We start from the raw sequence: 16,604 nt of genomic DNA, 5'->3' as shown, positions 1-16,604 counted from the left end.
TTTATGACTTTTAACATTATACATCGAAAACTAAATATATTACTTAAAATTCTCTTTTCGTATGAAAAATTTGAAAACAGGGATCTACACACAGTCCTACGTTACATTCCTTGCACTCATAATAACTCATTTGCCGTTTTGGAGGATTTTTCCAGGAATGTGAACAAACGAAGCATCGTCTCATTTTCTTATCAGTCTCTTCTGAACAAAGTTTTGGAAAATGTTTTTCAGTTAATCTGAGCGGATTTAATGATTCTGCTGATCTGTTTCAGAATCAATATCTGAAATATTTTGCATCATTTCTGCTATTTCATGCTCTGTTAAACATTTTCGACGCTTCGACATTGCAACGGTAAAAACAAGAAAGAATTCACGTTTAACAAGATCTAATTATTTTCTAAAAACTGAACTGCAAACCGAAATACCCAACGCTTTAGTGAAAATAAAACTTCTCTACTTACAATAAACAACTACCACGTGCGAATTTAAAGAGACGTCATAAATCATGCCATTCGGAAACATTTATTTCCCCTTTTGTTTAAATAATCAAAAACACGTGTATGTGAGTCATGCTTCTCTCATTTCGAGTAGAAGGTCTAATGTACATGTATCTGAAACCATATGGACATACAGTGCCATCTTGTGGCAGAAATTATAGTTTTTAAAATGTTCCAGGACACTGGCACAAATACGTGACAGTCCGGGCTGAACGGGAAAACGCTCTGGCACGCCTGCGTGTCGGCCGGGAAGTGAGTGTGTTCGTTGCTGGCATGTAGACGTGACAGTCGTCGCGAAGGGGTTAATAATAATTTTACATAAACCAATCAAATTTTTGGTCCAGATTTTAGTTCCTTTAAACAGTACTTAATTTTTATGCAAAATTATGAGTTGTATTGAATTTTAATATTAACTGATTTCAACAGCAAGTATACAATCTAGTGTCAGATCAAATAACTTGAGTCTGGCAGTATTACAGATGTGAAAAAGATTAAGTTATACTTGATAATAATACTGAACGAAATTAGCAGTTAAGGCAGTGAATTCTAACATTCTGGACTTCTACAAAGTTTTCAATGCACAACTTTAGTGGTTGGACATAAAAATGGAAACATGTCCTAAAATGCACGTTTGAAATGAAATGTTTATTCTTGGTGGTGCTGATGTGTTTGCTCACTAACACCCCCTATACAACATCCTCAATATGTTGCAAGTGTCACTCGTTATCGAGACAGTGTTCCATGCAGTTATGAGTGCATCATGTCAGAGCTAAATGAACTCGAACGTGGGCAAATTGTTTCATATGGTGGGTGTTTCCATAACCAAGATTTTTAACTCATGCAGGGAAAACTGCATTTGCTAGATAACAACACAGACAAAAAAGTGTGTTGAGTGATCATGAAAAATGATCATTAAAGAAGATTGTGAAGAAAATAAGAGGACTACAGTTGCAAAAGTGACTGCTGAATTGAATGAAGCACTCGTAGACCCTGTCAGCACCAAAACAATATGAAGGAGCTCCACAAACAGGGTATTTCTGAGTGAGCTGCAATTCAAAAGCCACTCATCAGTGATATCATACTCTTTCCAAGGATGGATTTTAAATGCATCCATCAACTTAAATTCTATAAACAATGTTTATTTAAATTGTCTCCATAGCAAACGTTTGAAATTAAAATTACGATAATATTTTCATTTCGTTAAATTTTAAAAATGATTTTTTAAACAAGTGTAAATTTTAATTTATTGTTTTTCATATTACTGTTAGATAAAATTATTATTATTTAAATACTTTAAGAATTCTGAATATGTTTATACTCATACATTACTCTCTCATGAGTAATTAAGTTACGCTCAGCAATTTTAACTGGTAGGAGTTACTTCAATCTCAGAATCTTACAGGAATCTTTACTGTTCTGCCACTTCGAGACTGTTTAGGAGGTGCATTTTCTTCACTTACTTTCAATGTATCCTCTATAATATGGAGGAAGTATTCATTTTCGTTTGCCAGGATAAAGGCTGGTTTTTAGCTATTCAATTGTTACATCGACTTTTCCTTTTATTTCAATAGTGGAATATTTTAGTGTCTATTCGGTCACCATAAATGGTCCTTCATAAGGAGGTTCGACTGACTTCCTTCTCTGTCTATATGACCGAAAACATTTTGTCAAGTTTTGTGATGTGAGGGTTTTGGTCTGATGAATTCCATCTGCTTTTTAAGATTATTAGCAATTACTTCTGGTGTTGTATGAATGGAACTTTTTGTGAAAAATCCACCAGATAGTTTTATAAGTTTCCATAAACCATTTCTTTTATTGCATGATTAGTATCTTCTTGTATTGCAGATCGTAATCCTAAGAGGATAGTTGGTAAAGTTTCACTCCAGGTTAGGTTGTTACGGGCTTTTAATGCTTCTTTGAGTGATCTGTGAAATCATTCTACTTTGCCATTGCACTGTGGATGGTAGGCTGTTGTAAGCTTGATACCACAGATTCTTGACAAGTTCTTAAATATTTCAAACGAAAATTTTGCTCCACGATCTGTTACTATTTTACAGGGTATTCCAAATCTTGTAATCCAATTGTTGTAGAAGGCTTTGGCGATGTTTTTGCCGAAGCCTTCAACAATATATTATTTAACAGAATTACTTCAACCCAATTTGTAAATCTATCTATAAAAGGTCAGACAATTATGTCGATATGAATTTTTTGAAATCTTAGAGTAGGTTCTTCATATTTTCTGAAAACTGATTTTGTGTGGCAAGAAACTTTCTTTTTCTGACAAGAAATACATGTGCGAGATCATTGTTGTATGTCTTTTTTTTATGTTCGGGCAAATGAATTTTGAAGTTATAAGCTATATGATGATTTCATTTCTGGATATGAAAATCGGTGAAAGTTAATAAATATTTTCATTCAATATTTCTTCGGTATATATGGCCTGATTCCTGTGGTTGATGTTCCACACCATAATTTTTTCCTAAAGGTAATGGATATTGTTTAAATTTTAATGAAATTGAATTTTGTAAATTTTTTAATTAATTTTTTAATTCTGCCATCAGTTTGGCTTTCCACTATTTCATCATAACTTCTGTTATTTCTTCTATTCTTGATAATGTGTCAGCTTTATACTACTTTCACCTTTAATATGTTTGATTTCTGTGGTCAACTGTGAAACATATTGTAATTGTCTGCACTGTCTGGTTTTTGTTGAAAGGCCTACAGTAGAGGCTTGTGATCGGTAAAGATGGCAAAATTTCTTCCTTCTAAAAGATGTTTAAAATGTTTTATAGACGTGTAACTTCCAAGTAATTCACAATCATTAGTGCTAGAATTTTGATGAGCAGTATTCAGATTTTTAGAAAAGAATGCTATTGCCTTCCATCCATTTTGTCGTACATTTGTGAAACTGATCCAATAGCCGACAATCGTGCGTACACAATGCTAGAGGTAATTCAGGATTCAGGTAGGATAGCAATGCAGCATTAGCAAGATCTTGTTTACATTTTGCAAACTGCTTTAATGCCTCCTCTGTCCATTGAATTTTTCTTCTTTTTTCTTTGCACCTTTCAGATAGTCATGTAAAATAGCTTGGATTTGTGCGTCGTCTTTTACGTGATTTGGGGTGTTTTGTAATTCAACATAGCTTCTACTTTTTGAGGTAATGGATGAGAACCTTCAGGTGTAATCAAACACCATAAAAATTCTATATTTTGATCCCCTAAAGTTGATTTTGAGAAAATTAATCTTAAGCCATATCTGTTTAGTCGTTCAAAAACTGTATTCAGATGTTTCTTATGCTCTTCTTTGTTTGGTCATGCGATCAACATGTCATCTAAATAACCAAAAGTGAAGTTTAAATCTCTAAAAATCGTTGCCTATCGAGAATACAAATTTTCGTTCCATGATATTGTCCATTGCACTGGTCAGCATCCAACCACTGTCATGCGAATATGGAATCAATGAGTTGCTGAGGGTCATATTAAACGACATGCAGGATCTCAATGCGGTCCAATGACTAATGCCAAAGAGGACAAACATATTGTGAGGTCAGCCCTGCAAAACCTTACAACCACATCACGGACCACCGTTATTCAGAAAATGGGCATGCTATCCACTTGCATGGTGCGTTGATGGTTGCAGCCCCGCGGACTATCAACACAATGACCATTACTTCGGGTTCCCTTGACAATGCATCCTAGAGAGAGATGGCGACTCTGGTACACCAAACGACAAAGCGGGATATAGGACTGGCACACCTTTATCTTTTCAGACATGTCCCAGTTCTTCACGCAGTATTCTGATGGCCATATACAGTCAAAAGTCGTTAATTCGGACACCCATAATCCGGACCTCAACGCTACAAACTTTCTGCGCATGCAGCGCGCTGAGGCATTTAAGCATGCGCATAAGACTTTTACGGCTGCGAATATGCGTGTGCAAAATACATTTGCGAATGCGCGTTTAATGTATAACGGACGGTATAAGCTAAGCTAAAATGATCTAATTCAGTTAACGTTGCAGATTGCGATGTTCCTTAATCTTCGAATTGGATTCGGCTTATTATTTTTTGCAGACTGTTAGAGCAATTTTATAAAAGTAAGCTTGAACTTTCGATTATGACAAATAGAATTTCTGATATATATTTACTAATATGTAAAGGATCTACAAAGCAAAAGTATGTTTTGAAGTCCATTAAACAAAAAGTGGAATTGCTGCAAAAAATTGATAAAGGCATATCCTTTGTTTATCTAAACTTTAACGTTTGTTTATCTTTAACGCCACAGCGCGCAATGAATTGGAAGTCGATGTGTCAGCACTATCCTTATCTTCAGGGCAGATGTTTTTATTTTATTTGGCTTATAATTCCTTACTAAATGTAGTATTTCATCTCGATGTACTCCGTCTTTGATATGATTTAAATCAAATTCCTCGTCATTATAACTCGCTTCCGATAGCGAAGAAAGTGAGAGAGGTTATTGAAAACGAAAAAATTTCGATTGACAAATTAGTCGGTATTCTCGACACAGCAATTATAGGACTTGAACAGTGGAACTGAACAAGAAATTATGTCTGTTTATAGAATTAAAGAGAATGTATTATCACATAAAAAACGAAACAACTTACATTGAAAGAAATGTTTAATAAAGTAAACAAATAAATATTAAGCTTTTTTTTTTGTAAATTTTGATACCCTTTAGATCATAATTGTTCTTTATTTCATAAATTACGGTTTCATATTTTTAATTTTATAATTTCTGCATGCCATCTTACCAGATTTAAACTGATGATCTATAATCCGGAATCGTCGAAGTCCCGACAGGTCCGGATTAACGACTTTTGACTGTATACATCTGGAGGCTCCAAGGAGACCTCACATCGCCTTCTTGCATTCGATATCGGCATTGGGGCCCTGCACCTGAACTAATGGTTTGGGCAGCCGTTGGGTGCACGACACGTACATCTGTAGTTCGGATCGACGGTAATTTGAAAGCAGATTGGTACATTCCTGACATCTTTTGTCCAGGAGTTGTGCCTTATCTTTGAGGCCTGCCAAATGCTATCTTCAAAAAAGATAATGCAAGACCACATGTTGCACATTGTGTTATGACCTTCTTTGATAAACAGGGTATTTGACTGCCCCCACGGCCTGCACAATCTCTAGATCTGTCACCCATTGAGAACAGCTGGTCATGGGCTGCTGAGAGACTGACTTGCCACCCCTCTTCAGCTAATACAGTTGATGGAGTGTGGCATTGGCTTAGAGCAGTATGGAATAAGTTGCCTGTTTCTGTCATCCAAGCCCAGTTCGACTCCATACTTAACCAGGTAAGGGCAATTTCAGATGCCATGGGTGGCAGCTGTTTCTACTAATTTCCCACCCCTGTAAACCCCAAAACTGCTTACAAATTGAATCATTTTATCTTCATGTCATATTGTTTACGTAAAATAAATATCTTTTATTCATTTGCTTTCTTTCATGGTGTTCCAATTTTAATGGCTGGCAGTGTATAAGAGATTTTATATCAGTATCATATATTTTTTCGTGTGATAATGTCGAGTTTTGAGCTGAATGAGTGTCAGTGTGGGAACTTTTTGAATTCTTGATTTACTTCTTTATTTGAAGAAATCTGCAGATCAGGCACATTGATTACTTTTAAAAGCACATGGTGAGCCTGCCTTAAGTGACAGCTGTTGGTTTTAAACGTTTACAATCGTGAATTTGATGTTGAAGACAAAGAAAGTAGGAGAAGGATGAAAGTACAGTACAAAGTCCTTAATCCGGACTCGTCGGGACTTCGCAGATTCTGGATTAGGGGGTTTTTCGGATTAAAGATCATCAATTTAAATCTGGTAAGATTGCATGCAGAAATTCTAAAATTAAAAATATGAAACCTTAATTTATGAAATAAAGAACAATTATGATCTAAAGCATATCAAAATTAACAAAAAAAAGCTTAATATTTATTTGTTTACTTTATTAAACATTTCTTTCAATGTAAGCTGTTTAAGTTGCTTCGCGTTTTGTGCTAATACTTTCTCTTTAATTCTATAAACAGAAATAATTTCTTGTTCAGTTACAAAGTTCCACTGTTGAAGGTCCTGTAATTGCTGTGTTGAGAATACCAAATAACTTGTCAATCAAAATTTTTTCGTTTACAATAACCTCTCTTTCTTCACTATCGGAAGCCACGTATGTGTAAACGCTTTACTGGCTTTATGCGCATGCGTAGCGGATGCGCACATCAAACGAGCATGCATAAGTTTGTGGCTTTGAGCTTCGGATTATAGATCATTCCGGATAATGGATTATGGACTTTGTACTGTATATGAATACGTGGAAGAAGATTCGTGACCAACACAAGTAGAACTTGCACTTAATTAGGTATACTTGAACAAACAACTTCACATTAAAAAAACATCATTGGGAATAATTCAAAAGCAAGGAAACTGGGTTCCGTACAAAATGAAGATGAGAAAAGTGGAATGCCAATTTTTTACATGTAAAATGCTGCTTGCCAGGCATAAATGAAAGGGTTTTTTGCATTGTATGGTCTCTGATGAAAAATGGATCCACTATGATAACCCAAAGAAGAAATCTTGGGATCCAACTGGCCATGCTTCAACGTCAACAGCTAATAACGAATATTCATGGAAAAAATCGTGTTGTATATATGGCAAGATGAACTTGGTGTCATATACTCATTGCCATAAACATCTGCGCCCCAAGAAAGACTTGTCAGAATGAAACGAAATTTTACATATGTAAGTACTACTCTGACATAAGTGATTAGAAAATCAAATAAAAAAGGATAGTTTATTGCAGGAAAAAGTACACATGAATGGAAGTTTTAGTACTCTGTTGGACCACCTCTAGCATGAATGCACAATGCGATACGAGCAGGCATTGAGGCATACAAGTTCCGTATGGTGTCCTGAGACATCTCGTTTCACAGTTGTTGTAAACGCGCCTCTAGTTCGGCCAATCTCACAGGCTGTCCAACTTGCCATCCTAAATGATCCCAGATATGGTCGATTGGTGACAAATCTGGTGATCGAGCAGGCCAGGTAAGGGGGGTGTTAATGTGGCAGAGGCAGTCTTGTGAGATCTGTGCTGTGTGTGGCTGAGCATTGTCTTGCTGAAAACAGGCATTTAGAAGCCCTGCCATGAGTGGCAATACATGTGGCTGAAGGATGTCATGGACATACTTCTGGCCTGTCATTGTGTCATGGATCAATATTAGGGGTTTGGTTTATTAGATTACAGCAAAGCACTCGAGGGCTATCTGCCTTAAGGGAGGGATGCCTTCGTGGAGGACTTTTTAAGGAAAACTGGCTCGTATGCACGTTACACATGAGAAAAACCACGAAAACACCCATGCAGTCGGCCCGTTCGCGAGATTCGAATGTCGGACCGAACTACCAGTGTTCAGCGACGTTACCGCTCGGCCGCTGGTGGTCCTCAATATTAGGGGTAACTGTGTATAGTAAGCAATGGCACCCCATACCATCACACCAACTGTGGTAACGGTGTGTTGCTGTTAAGCAAAGGCAGGATTGAGGCATTCACCAAGGGGCCTGCACACACAAACATGATTGTCATCACTGGTCAAATTGAATTTAGATTTGTCGCAGAAGACGACCTGGTTCCATTCCATTAAAGTCCAATCCTTTCATGCGAGACACCACTCCAAACATCGGTGGGTGGGCATCGGTGGGTGGGTGTCATTGGCAGCACACGTAATGGGCACCGCGATACCAGATGTCCTTCAACCACATGCCTTCCAATGGTTCGGAAAGACACAGGGACCCGCAATGAAGCTGCTGCCTGTGTCTGGATAGCGGCCAATGAGGCAGTTGGCTCTACATGTGTGTATCGTATGATGTGATGATATTCTCGATGACTGGTCTGTCGAGGGCATCCTGAGCCTGGTCGCCGTGTAATTGCAGTCTCTTCTGCCCACTGGTTCCAACTCCTTTTCACAGTAAAATCAGAAAGGCCTACCTGACAGGCTACTTGCCAAGCTGATCACCCAGCTTCCATCATTTCAACGACTCTTCTTCTCTTGAACTCCGCCAGCTGTTGATATTGGCTTTGATGGCAGGGTGATGGCATGTCTACCTCAGCGTTTCCTTAGCAAAAGATAAATTACATTCAAACAAGCTATGGTTACCTGTTTTATACTTAAAGAAGAACAAAGTTCAACACCCTCTAGTGGCATTACTCAATGTGCAATCATGCTGCATTTCTAATCATTTGCGTATCTACCCAACATGTACCTTCATGCCAAGTTTCGTTACAATCCCACAATTATTTTTTGGTGTGCAAATTTTTATTGCAATGAGTGTATATTACGAGTTGCTCAAACCGAATGAAGCCACTACTGGGGTTCTCTACTGAACGCAATTGACGAGACTTCAGTCGAGCACTCATAGAAAAATTTGCTCACCTCTACTCCAGACATGACAAAATTATTCTCCTGCACAATAATGCTCATCCACATGCTGCAGCGCTGGTCAAAACCTACTCTGAAACACTCAAATAAGAAGGTCCCCCCTCCTACTGCCTCCACTAGACATTGCTCCTTCTGATTATTACTTGTTTTGATAGATGATGCATGGCCTATCTCAGCAGCGCTTCATATCATATGAAGAAACCCAAAACTGGGTTGATTTATGGATAGCCTCGAAAAATGGCAAAAAGTTGTGGCTAGCAATGTATTAACATAATGTACCCTTCTTTCACAATAAATGACCAATTTTTTGACACTTATTTGTACAGAGTTCGTACACATTTCTGCACATGAAAATTAAGTACTTTTAAGGACTTTTAAGGACCATTAATGAAAAAATTAAGGACCTATGAGCAAATAGGAACTGAATAAATTCAATTATAAATATTATCTATGCCTGAATTTCACTTCTGTGATACCATCCTAAAAATAAAACAGTAGTCTGCATTATTACTAAACATGAATTAATTAACGTAATTATTAAAAAATTTGAGAATAAAATAAACTTTATGCAATTTATCAAACAGCATTAAATATTTTACACTTATAACAGATGGACATATTTGAAAGAAGATAAGTGACATTTACGTTTTACCCACAGTTAGCTTTATGTTGACTTTTTTAAATGTCTCATTTTGTCACGTACTTAGTCTAGAGGTTGAGTAAATAGCAGGTAGATTTTATGTTAAACGGCATAGGTTAAAATGAGAAGTAAGATCATAATCAGCATGATTCAGAACAAAAGACTGAATGTTGTTACTGCTGCTGCTTGTCTAGAGAGAGACCTGCTCATTAGAACAAACCTGAAAGGCCTGATGTAGGCAGGTGTCCTGATGTAGGTTCGCAACTGTTGAAAGTTAGTCGGGCTCTGTTTGATGCAGTTCGTGTTGTAGCTTCGTGTAGAGTTTCAGGGGTTGTAACCCAGTTAATATACTTTAAGGTTCCAATAAGCCATTAAAGAACCAGAGATGATAAGTAATTTTGTATTATTTTAAGTCTCACTAGATTCAAAGAATAAGTTTTACTTGAATATTTACGTTTTTGTGTTTTATCTTGTAACCTCAGTGAGTATTAATGAAAGGCAATAACTCACTTTAATACGTAGAGATAATTTTTAAGGGTAAGCAGTTAGTTATAAATAATTAAATTAGGTAATTAGATAACCTTAGTCATTATGGATTTACATGGCCACAATTAAATTTTATTTTTTAACAATATTTGTTAAAAAAGCCCTATTAAAATCAAAATCTAATCACATTTCACAGTTTACAGTTTTATAACATTGATTCTAAAACGATATTAGGATAATTACACATTAAAAGCTACAAAACATTTATGTTTTGTAACAACAACACTCAACAAAATATTTATCTGTCATTTTAATTTGAAGCCTTCCTAAACATTTTGGCTAGTTTATATCGATTTCCTTCTCTTTAAGCATCTTTTCTAACAATTAGAAATTTGTCTCAAAATGCAAACCATTGCTCTCGCTAGTTTCTGCATCAGCCTAACTGCTTTATCTCCTAACTTGTCAACCTCTCCACAACGTACCTATGAGGGTTTACTTGATCTGGTAAAAGTTAAAAAGTTGAAAACCCAACTGATGTGAAGCAAACTATCGCTATGTCTGAAAATAACTAAAACATCAGACAAAGGTTTAAATAAGCCTCTTATATAAAAAGAACTTAGAATACAAAGGCATGTTCTAATGCTAAAATCATTTACAGCTTGCAGTGACGTAATTAAACAAGAACAGCCAAATTCAACCTAAAAGTGTGGAACTAGTGGTCAAAGATTATACAATTTAATTTAAATTTAATCTGGCTCAGTAACTCTATCATATGAGGAAATAGAAATGGGAAATTATAGTAAAGGCTAATATCATAAACAATTGGGTAATTTTCATAATAATAACTGCACATTTTCTTGGAAGAATAATTTTCTTTGTCTTTATTATTTTCTTTCTTCAACATGTTTCCTTTTCATCTTAGAATTTTTGGATTTAATTAAAGATTTCCATTATTCTTAAAAACATGAAATGCATTTAGAATGCATAGAAAATGGCTAATTTTATTTCTTTAGTAATATAAACATTCAGAAGAAATACATATGGTAAAGGCCGGTTACAGAGCTACTGTGGCAGAATTTTTAGAATTTAGTGACACACCAAACAACAAAATCTGGAAATGGCAAAACTTTTAGAATTTAGAGCAGGCATTGGAAGCAGAATTTAGGCTCCACAGAGATTGCATCAGGTGGGAAAATGCCTAGTGCCAGCTCTGTGTATGATGCATTAAAACATACAGTCAAAAGTCGTTAATTTGGACACCCATAATCCGGACCTCAAAGCTAAAAACTTTCTGCCCATGCGCCGCGTTGACACATGCACATAGGCGTTTACGCGTACGCGTAAGACCTTTTACCACTGCGCATATGCGTGTGCGCAAGCGCAGAATACGTTTTCGCTTGCACATTTTATTTATAACGGACGGTATAATCTAAAATTATCTAATTATCTATTTCAGTTAATGTTGATGATTGCGTTGTTCCTTAATCTTCGAATTGGATCCAGCTTATTATTTTTTGCAGACTGTAAGAGCAATTTTATAAAAGTAAAATTGAACTTTCGATTATGTCAAATAGAATTTCCGATTCTGGAGTTCCCAAAGGATCTTACAAAACGAAAGTATGTTTCGATGTCCATCAAACAAAAAGTGAAACTGCTGCAAAAAATGGATAAAGACATGAAGAATGTGACAGAGAGGTTAGTGAAAACGAAAAAATTTCGATTGACAAGTTAGTCGGTATTCTCGGCACAACAATTAATGGGACTCGAACAGCGGAACTTTGTAACTGAACAAGAAATTGTGTCTGTTTATAGAATTAAAGAGAAAGTATTATCACATAAAATGAAGCAACTTAAAACAACTTACATTGAAAGAAATGTTTAATAAAGTAAACAAATAAATATTAAGCTTTTTTTTTGCAAATTTTGATACCCTTTAGATTATAATTGTTCTTTATTTCATAAATTAAAGTTTCATATTTTTAATTTTAGAATTTCTGCATGCCATCTTACGAGATTTAAACTGATGATCTATAATCCGGAATCGCCGAAGTCCCGACGAGTCCGGATTAACGACTTTTGACTTTGCATCAGGTGGGAAAATGCCTAGTACCAGCTCTGTGTATGATGCATTGAAACATATTAGATGAATCTTTTAAATTGTAAATTTTCAATTTCTTTATTAATAAAAAAATCCCTTTCTATAATGCTTGCCCATGTGACAAGATTAGAAGCATTTTTGATACTTTCTATGCTTGTGTCTAGTGAAAAGTAGAGAAAATAAAGGCAAGGTAAACATGTTAAGAAAATGATTCTAGTATCAGGAGTAAAACATTCAAATATTATGTTTTCATTGTTCTTCCAGACGTTCTTCAAAAAGTAAGAAATTCATCACAAACTTTCAGTAAAATACATCCATTATGTGTTGATACCATGGAGACATTTTTAATTTTGTCACATATTCCTCGAATCTTCTAGAATCACGCGTCTACAAATCTTGCCTTCAAATCCTTCTAAACTTTCCAAGCTGCAATGGCTAAAATACTAAAGAAAAATTACCCCTACCAATGCAGTAACAGCAAAAAGCCAGAAATATTTTGGGAAAAAAGGAGGGAAAAAGGGTAAAATTTATTTTATAGAGAAAACTTATACATATTCTGAGAATTTTGAATATTCCGAGACAATTACATGGGAAAAACTTTTACTATGAACAAATTAAAAAGAAGATATTTTTAACTAATTACATAGCTAATTTTGCTTTTACTAAGAGCCATTTCGTAAATTGTGCTTTATAGCATTATACCTTCTTTATTTTTCAGAGTCAAAATATTGTATAAGTTGCCAAAATGAAATTTTATAATATGACGGCGAAAATTAAAAATGCTTTATTTTAATATTATTTTTTAAATATAATTTCAATATATTACCACTATTTTAATGAAATTTATCAATGTTAGGATGTTTTAAAAAAAATCGTCCAAAAATTCTCAGATCTCGGAATTAAAATTTTTTTATAGAAACTGATCTTAAAATCGCCAAAATGCTGATAAGTCGCCAAATTTAGAACCTTTTAATAAAAGAATTCATATCTCCAAAAGCGAAATGTTGTTTCAGAACTCTTTATTAGAAAAAATGAATTTCGAAATGCTTATATCTCACTTCTTGCTTAGAAACTCAAGTATCCCATCAATTATATTAGAAATAGAAACAAATTATAACCCATAAACCCATTCAAAACATAACCATATATGCCAGTGAATCGCCGAAAATATTCCTCTAAAATGCTAATTCACACTCAAAATGGCAATTGAAAAAAAGAGACAGAAATTTCAGTTGATTAAAATTAAGGACCTTCTGCTGATTTTGGCCAAAATTAAGGACTTTTAAGGACCAAAAATCGATTCCGAAAAATCTAAGGACTTTTAAGGACCGTACGAACCCTGTTGTACTCATGATACCTTTTGGAGGGGATACCTTTTGGCTACATGAAAGACTTTACAACATTCAAATAATCATAGTCATTTAGTAGATTAACAAACATTTAACAATGTTGTTTCTTTGCCTATGAACAAGATGCACATCATATCTAAATGCTTCTGGATGTTTTACCTAATGGTGAAACTGGCCCTCATTTCTATAAAAGCATTCCTTCACAAGCAATAAAAGATCCGCTCAAATCATGCATGCATATTTGTATTTGTGGTCAGTATTGTCACGAGAAAAGTACTCAGTAGTTACGGATGCTGTAATTCCATACATATTACAGTTCTTGCCCGACATGTTTTCAGATTTATTAATCATTCAATTTTCAAAATTTCTGAGCTTCCAGAAAGTGGATATACAGGCATGTCTATATGATATACCTTGACATTTCAACATTTAGACAATTTGGATTTCTTAAATAATTGCTGAAACATATTCGGTATTTTATACACTTGGCCAATAATGTGATAGGCAATAATTTGAAATTCAGAGTACAAATTCCATTAAAATCATGCAATTATTTGCAAAACAGAAATATAAGCAACTGAGAAGCTTGACTTATCTTAAAATTAATTTTATAAAAATACGTGTATAATGCAGCTTTAATTCATGTTTATATACCTAACATATACATGCCTACGATTGATGCGTACACAGTGTGTTGACTGTACACATTTCCTTTTTGTGTTCATTACCTTTAGTATTTTCCAATATCTATCTTACTTTGTGGTTTTTACCACCCAATCTGATGTTGAACGAAAAAAGAAAAAATAATTTTTGAAACCCATCTTTAAGTACACGAGTAAAAATAATGGATTAAAATCAGGAGTGGAGACAGGGCTGTTAGACACATTCAAAACTGTTAGGCAGAACACTGACATCATATACTTTCATCTTAATAGAGGAAAAATGCCCTTATACTAATGGATAGATAATCACATGCCCTTCTCCTCATATCTAAATGACTCTGGATGTCTCTTATGTAACAAATTAATATGTTTCAGGAATAAACTACTTTACATAATATGATAAACACAATACTATCTACTAGAATTGCTATATTTTTGTTAAATAGCTTTACATAAAATATATTTACATGACAACAAAATGTTTACTTACCTTTTTTCATGCTTAATGGGTCAATAGCAGAAACAACAGATTGCCCAGTTCCAGGTTTAAAATTTTCTATTCTTTCTCTTAAAAGTTTTTTTACTTCACTAATGACTTTCAGCAGATATTCTAAAAATGTAGGGAAAAAATGTAAGCTAAGTACTATAAAATTCTTTCTTACTCTGTTTTAAATAGAGAGATATTTACTTATCCACAGAAATGATGTGCAATAATAAAAAGACTGAATATATGTTACTTGAAAATTCAAATTTTCTATGAATATATAGAGGGCAAAAATATCATTTATGTAACATGAAGTTAAAGTTATAAATTTATATTTGGATAAAATTTAATAGCAAAACAATAACTCCCAGTAATAACCCTCTTTGAAGTGACTTGGTTTCAGATAATATGCAGGAGTTATTGGAAACCACACGCAATTAACAAATATCATATTCTACAACAAAATGAATCATCATCATCAAAGAAATTTTTATAGTTTGATGAAATTCTGATTGAGAATGAACAGGACGAGAAGTTAAAAAAAATCTAATGTGGATACTACATGACTCATTTGTATGGCCTAAATTATATACATTTTTTTGCTGCAATTCATTTAAATTTATTTCCTCAAATTATTCAAACTTAATTACTCAATCCTGCAAGGCAAGTTGAAAATGATTTCAAAATCTGCAAATTTTCAAATTAAATATCCCAATCAATTTTTGTCATACAGGAGTCAAACTTTTTAAATATTTTATTTTTTCATAATGAGTATAAAAACTTTCCCCAAATATAAGTATAGGAACTGGAAGACTGCATTAAAAGAAGTTAGATTTCATTATTTGTCAAAAAAAAAAAAAAAAAAATGAATATTTTCCTCATTTAAATCACTTCTGTAATTGGAAGTGTATAAGTATGACCAATGATTGCGAATATAAAGGCTGAGTAAGTGGATGTTATATAGTGGGATGTGCTTAGTACTCCGAATGTAATAAAAAAGGGAGGTGCACAATTAGATGTTCTAGCAGTCCCAGGCAAAACTTTGTTTTACGGCTAATTGTTTTTGAGTTATGCGAAATACATACACACACAGATATCACGAAAAATTCCTTTTGAATCCAATTTAGGATCCATTTAGGAAAAAAGAGCCATTTATTCTGTGCACATATACAGATCCCCCAGTAGGATGGCTTCATTACCTATGCTTGAAGGGCACTTACATGATTAGCGCTTATTCCCTAGGGAGCCGTGACTCAAAACAAAATCATCTAAATGGATTCGGGAATAGTCTAAATGAACATTTCCACTAAAATACAGTACCCAAACTTTTTTGTGATTACAATACTTCTTTTACTTTCCACAAAGAAGTAAAAACAGCACTTTAAACCAGCAGGCACTGTAATTTGCGATGATAAAGAGGAAATAAATGGCTTGTCTGCGTATATGATTAAGGGAATGCATGCAAGGGATACTACCTAAGGGAAAGGCTGCATTCTTCGAGGGTTTTATAAAGGAAAGTAATTTATAATTACACCACAGAGAGAGAAAAATCTAAAAACCTGTCTCAAGCAGCCAGCTCCCTTGCTGGAATTTGAATTCGAGGTAGATCTCTGATACTTTTTATTTTTGATGGCATCGGCATGAAATTTATCATACTATTTCCACCACCTTAGATAATCTCCAGGTGGGGTTACCACAGATACAAAGCCACAAGAAACTTTCCTGTAGCTAAGTGCAAAATAAAAAAACAAAAGGAGACCTAGTCTTGGGAGCTTAGCATGTAAAATAGCTGGCAATTGGAGATCGTCACTCGTAGTGAAGTCTACTGTCTGAGTAATCTTTACTTCCATATTTCATACAATTCATGCATGATCAGTAAGTAAAAAAACTGATGTGTACACCACGACTTCCTTGTATGGAATATTAAATTAT

The 16,604-nt window shown here is 34.5% G+C and overlaps 1 protein-coding gene across 3 annotated transcripts in view; it reads right to left on the bottom strand.

The window, feature by feature from the left end:
- The window catches only part of LOC118204541 (uncharacterized), a 135,062-nt gene that overhangs the window by 15,478 nt on the left and 102,980 nt on the right, over window positions 1-16,604 (bottom strand). For all 3 annotated transcript variants that reach the window (XM_085808554.1, XM_085808553.1, XM_085808555.1), the window contains one exon: window positions 14,679-14,798. In XM_085808554.1, coding sequence (XP_085664680.1) covers window positions 14,679-14,798 — 120 coding nt within the window. The remainder of the gene's footprint in view (window positions 1-14,678; window positions 14,799-16,604) is intronic.

This window comes from Stegodyphus dumicola, chromosome X1 (assembly GCF_044657685.1).
Source record: "Stegodyphus dumicola isolate Sdum_Otavi_A_Nest chromosome X1, ASM4465768v1".
NCBI classification, from domain to species: domain Eukaryota; kingdom Metazoa; phylum Arthropoda; class Arachnida; order Araneae; family Eresidae; genus Stegodyphus; species Stegodyphus dumicola.
This window is presented reverse-complemented; position numbering and strand designations above follow the sequence as displayed.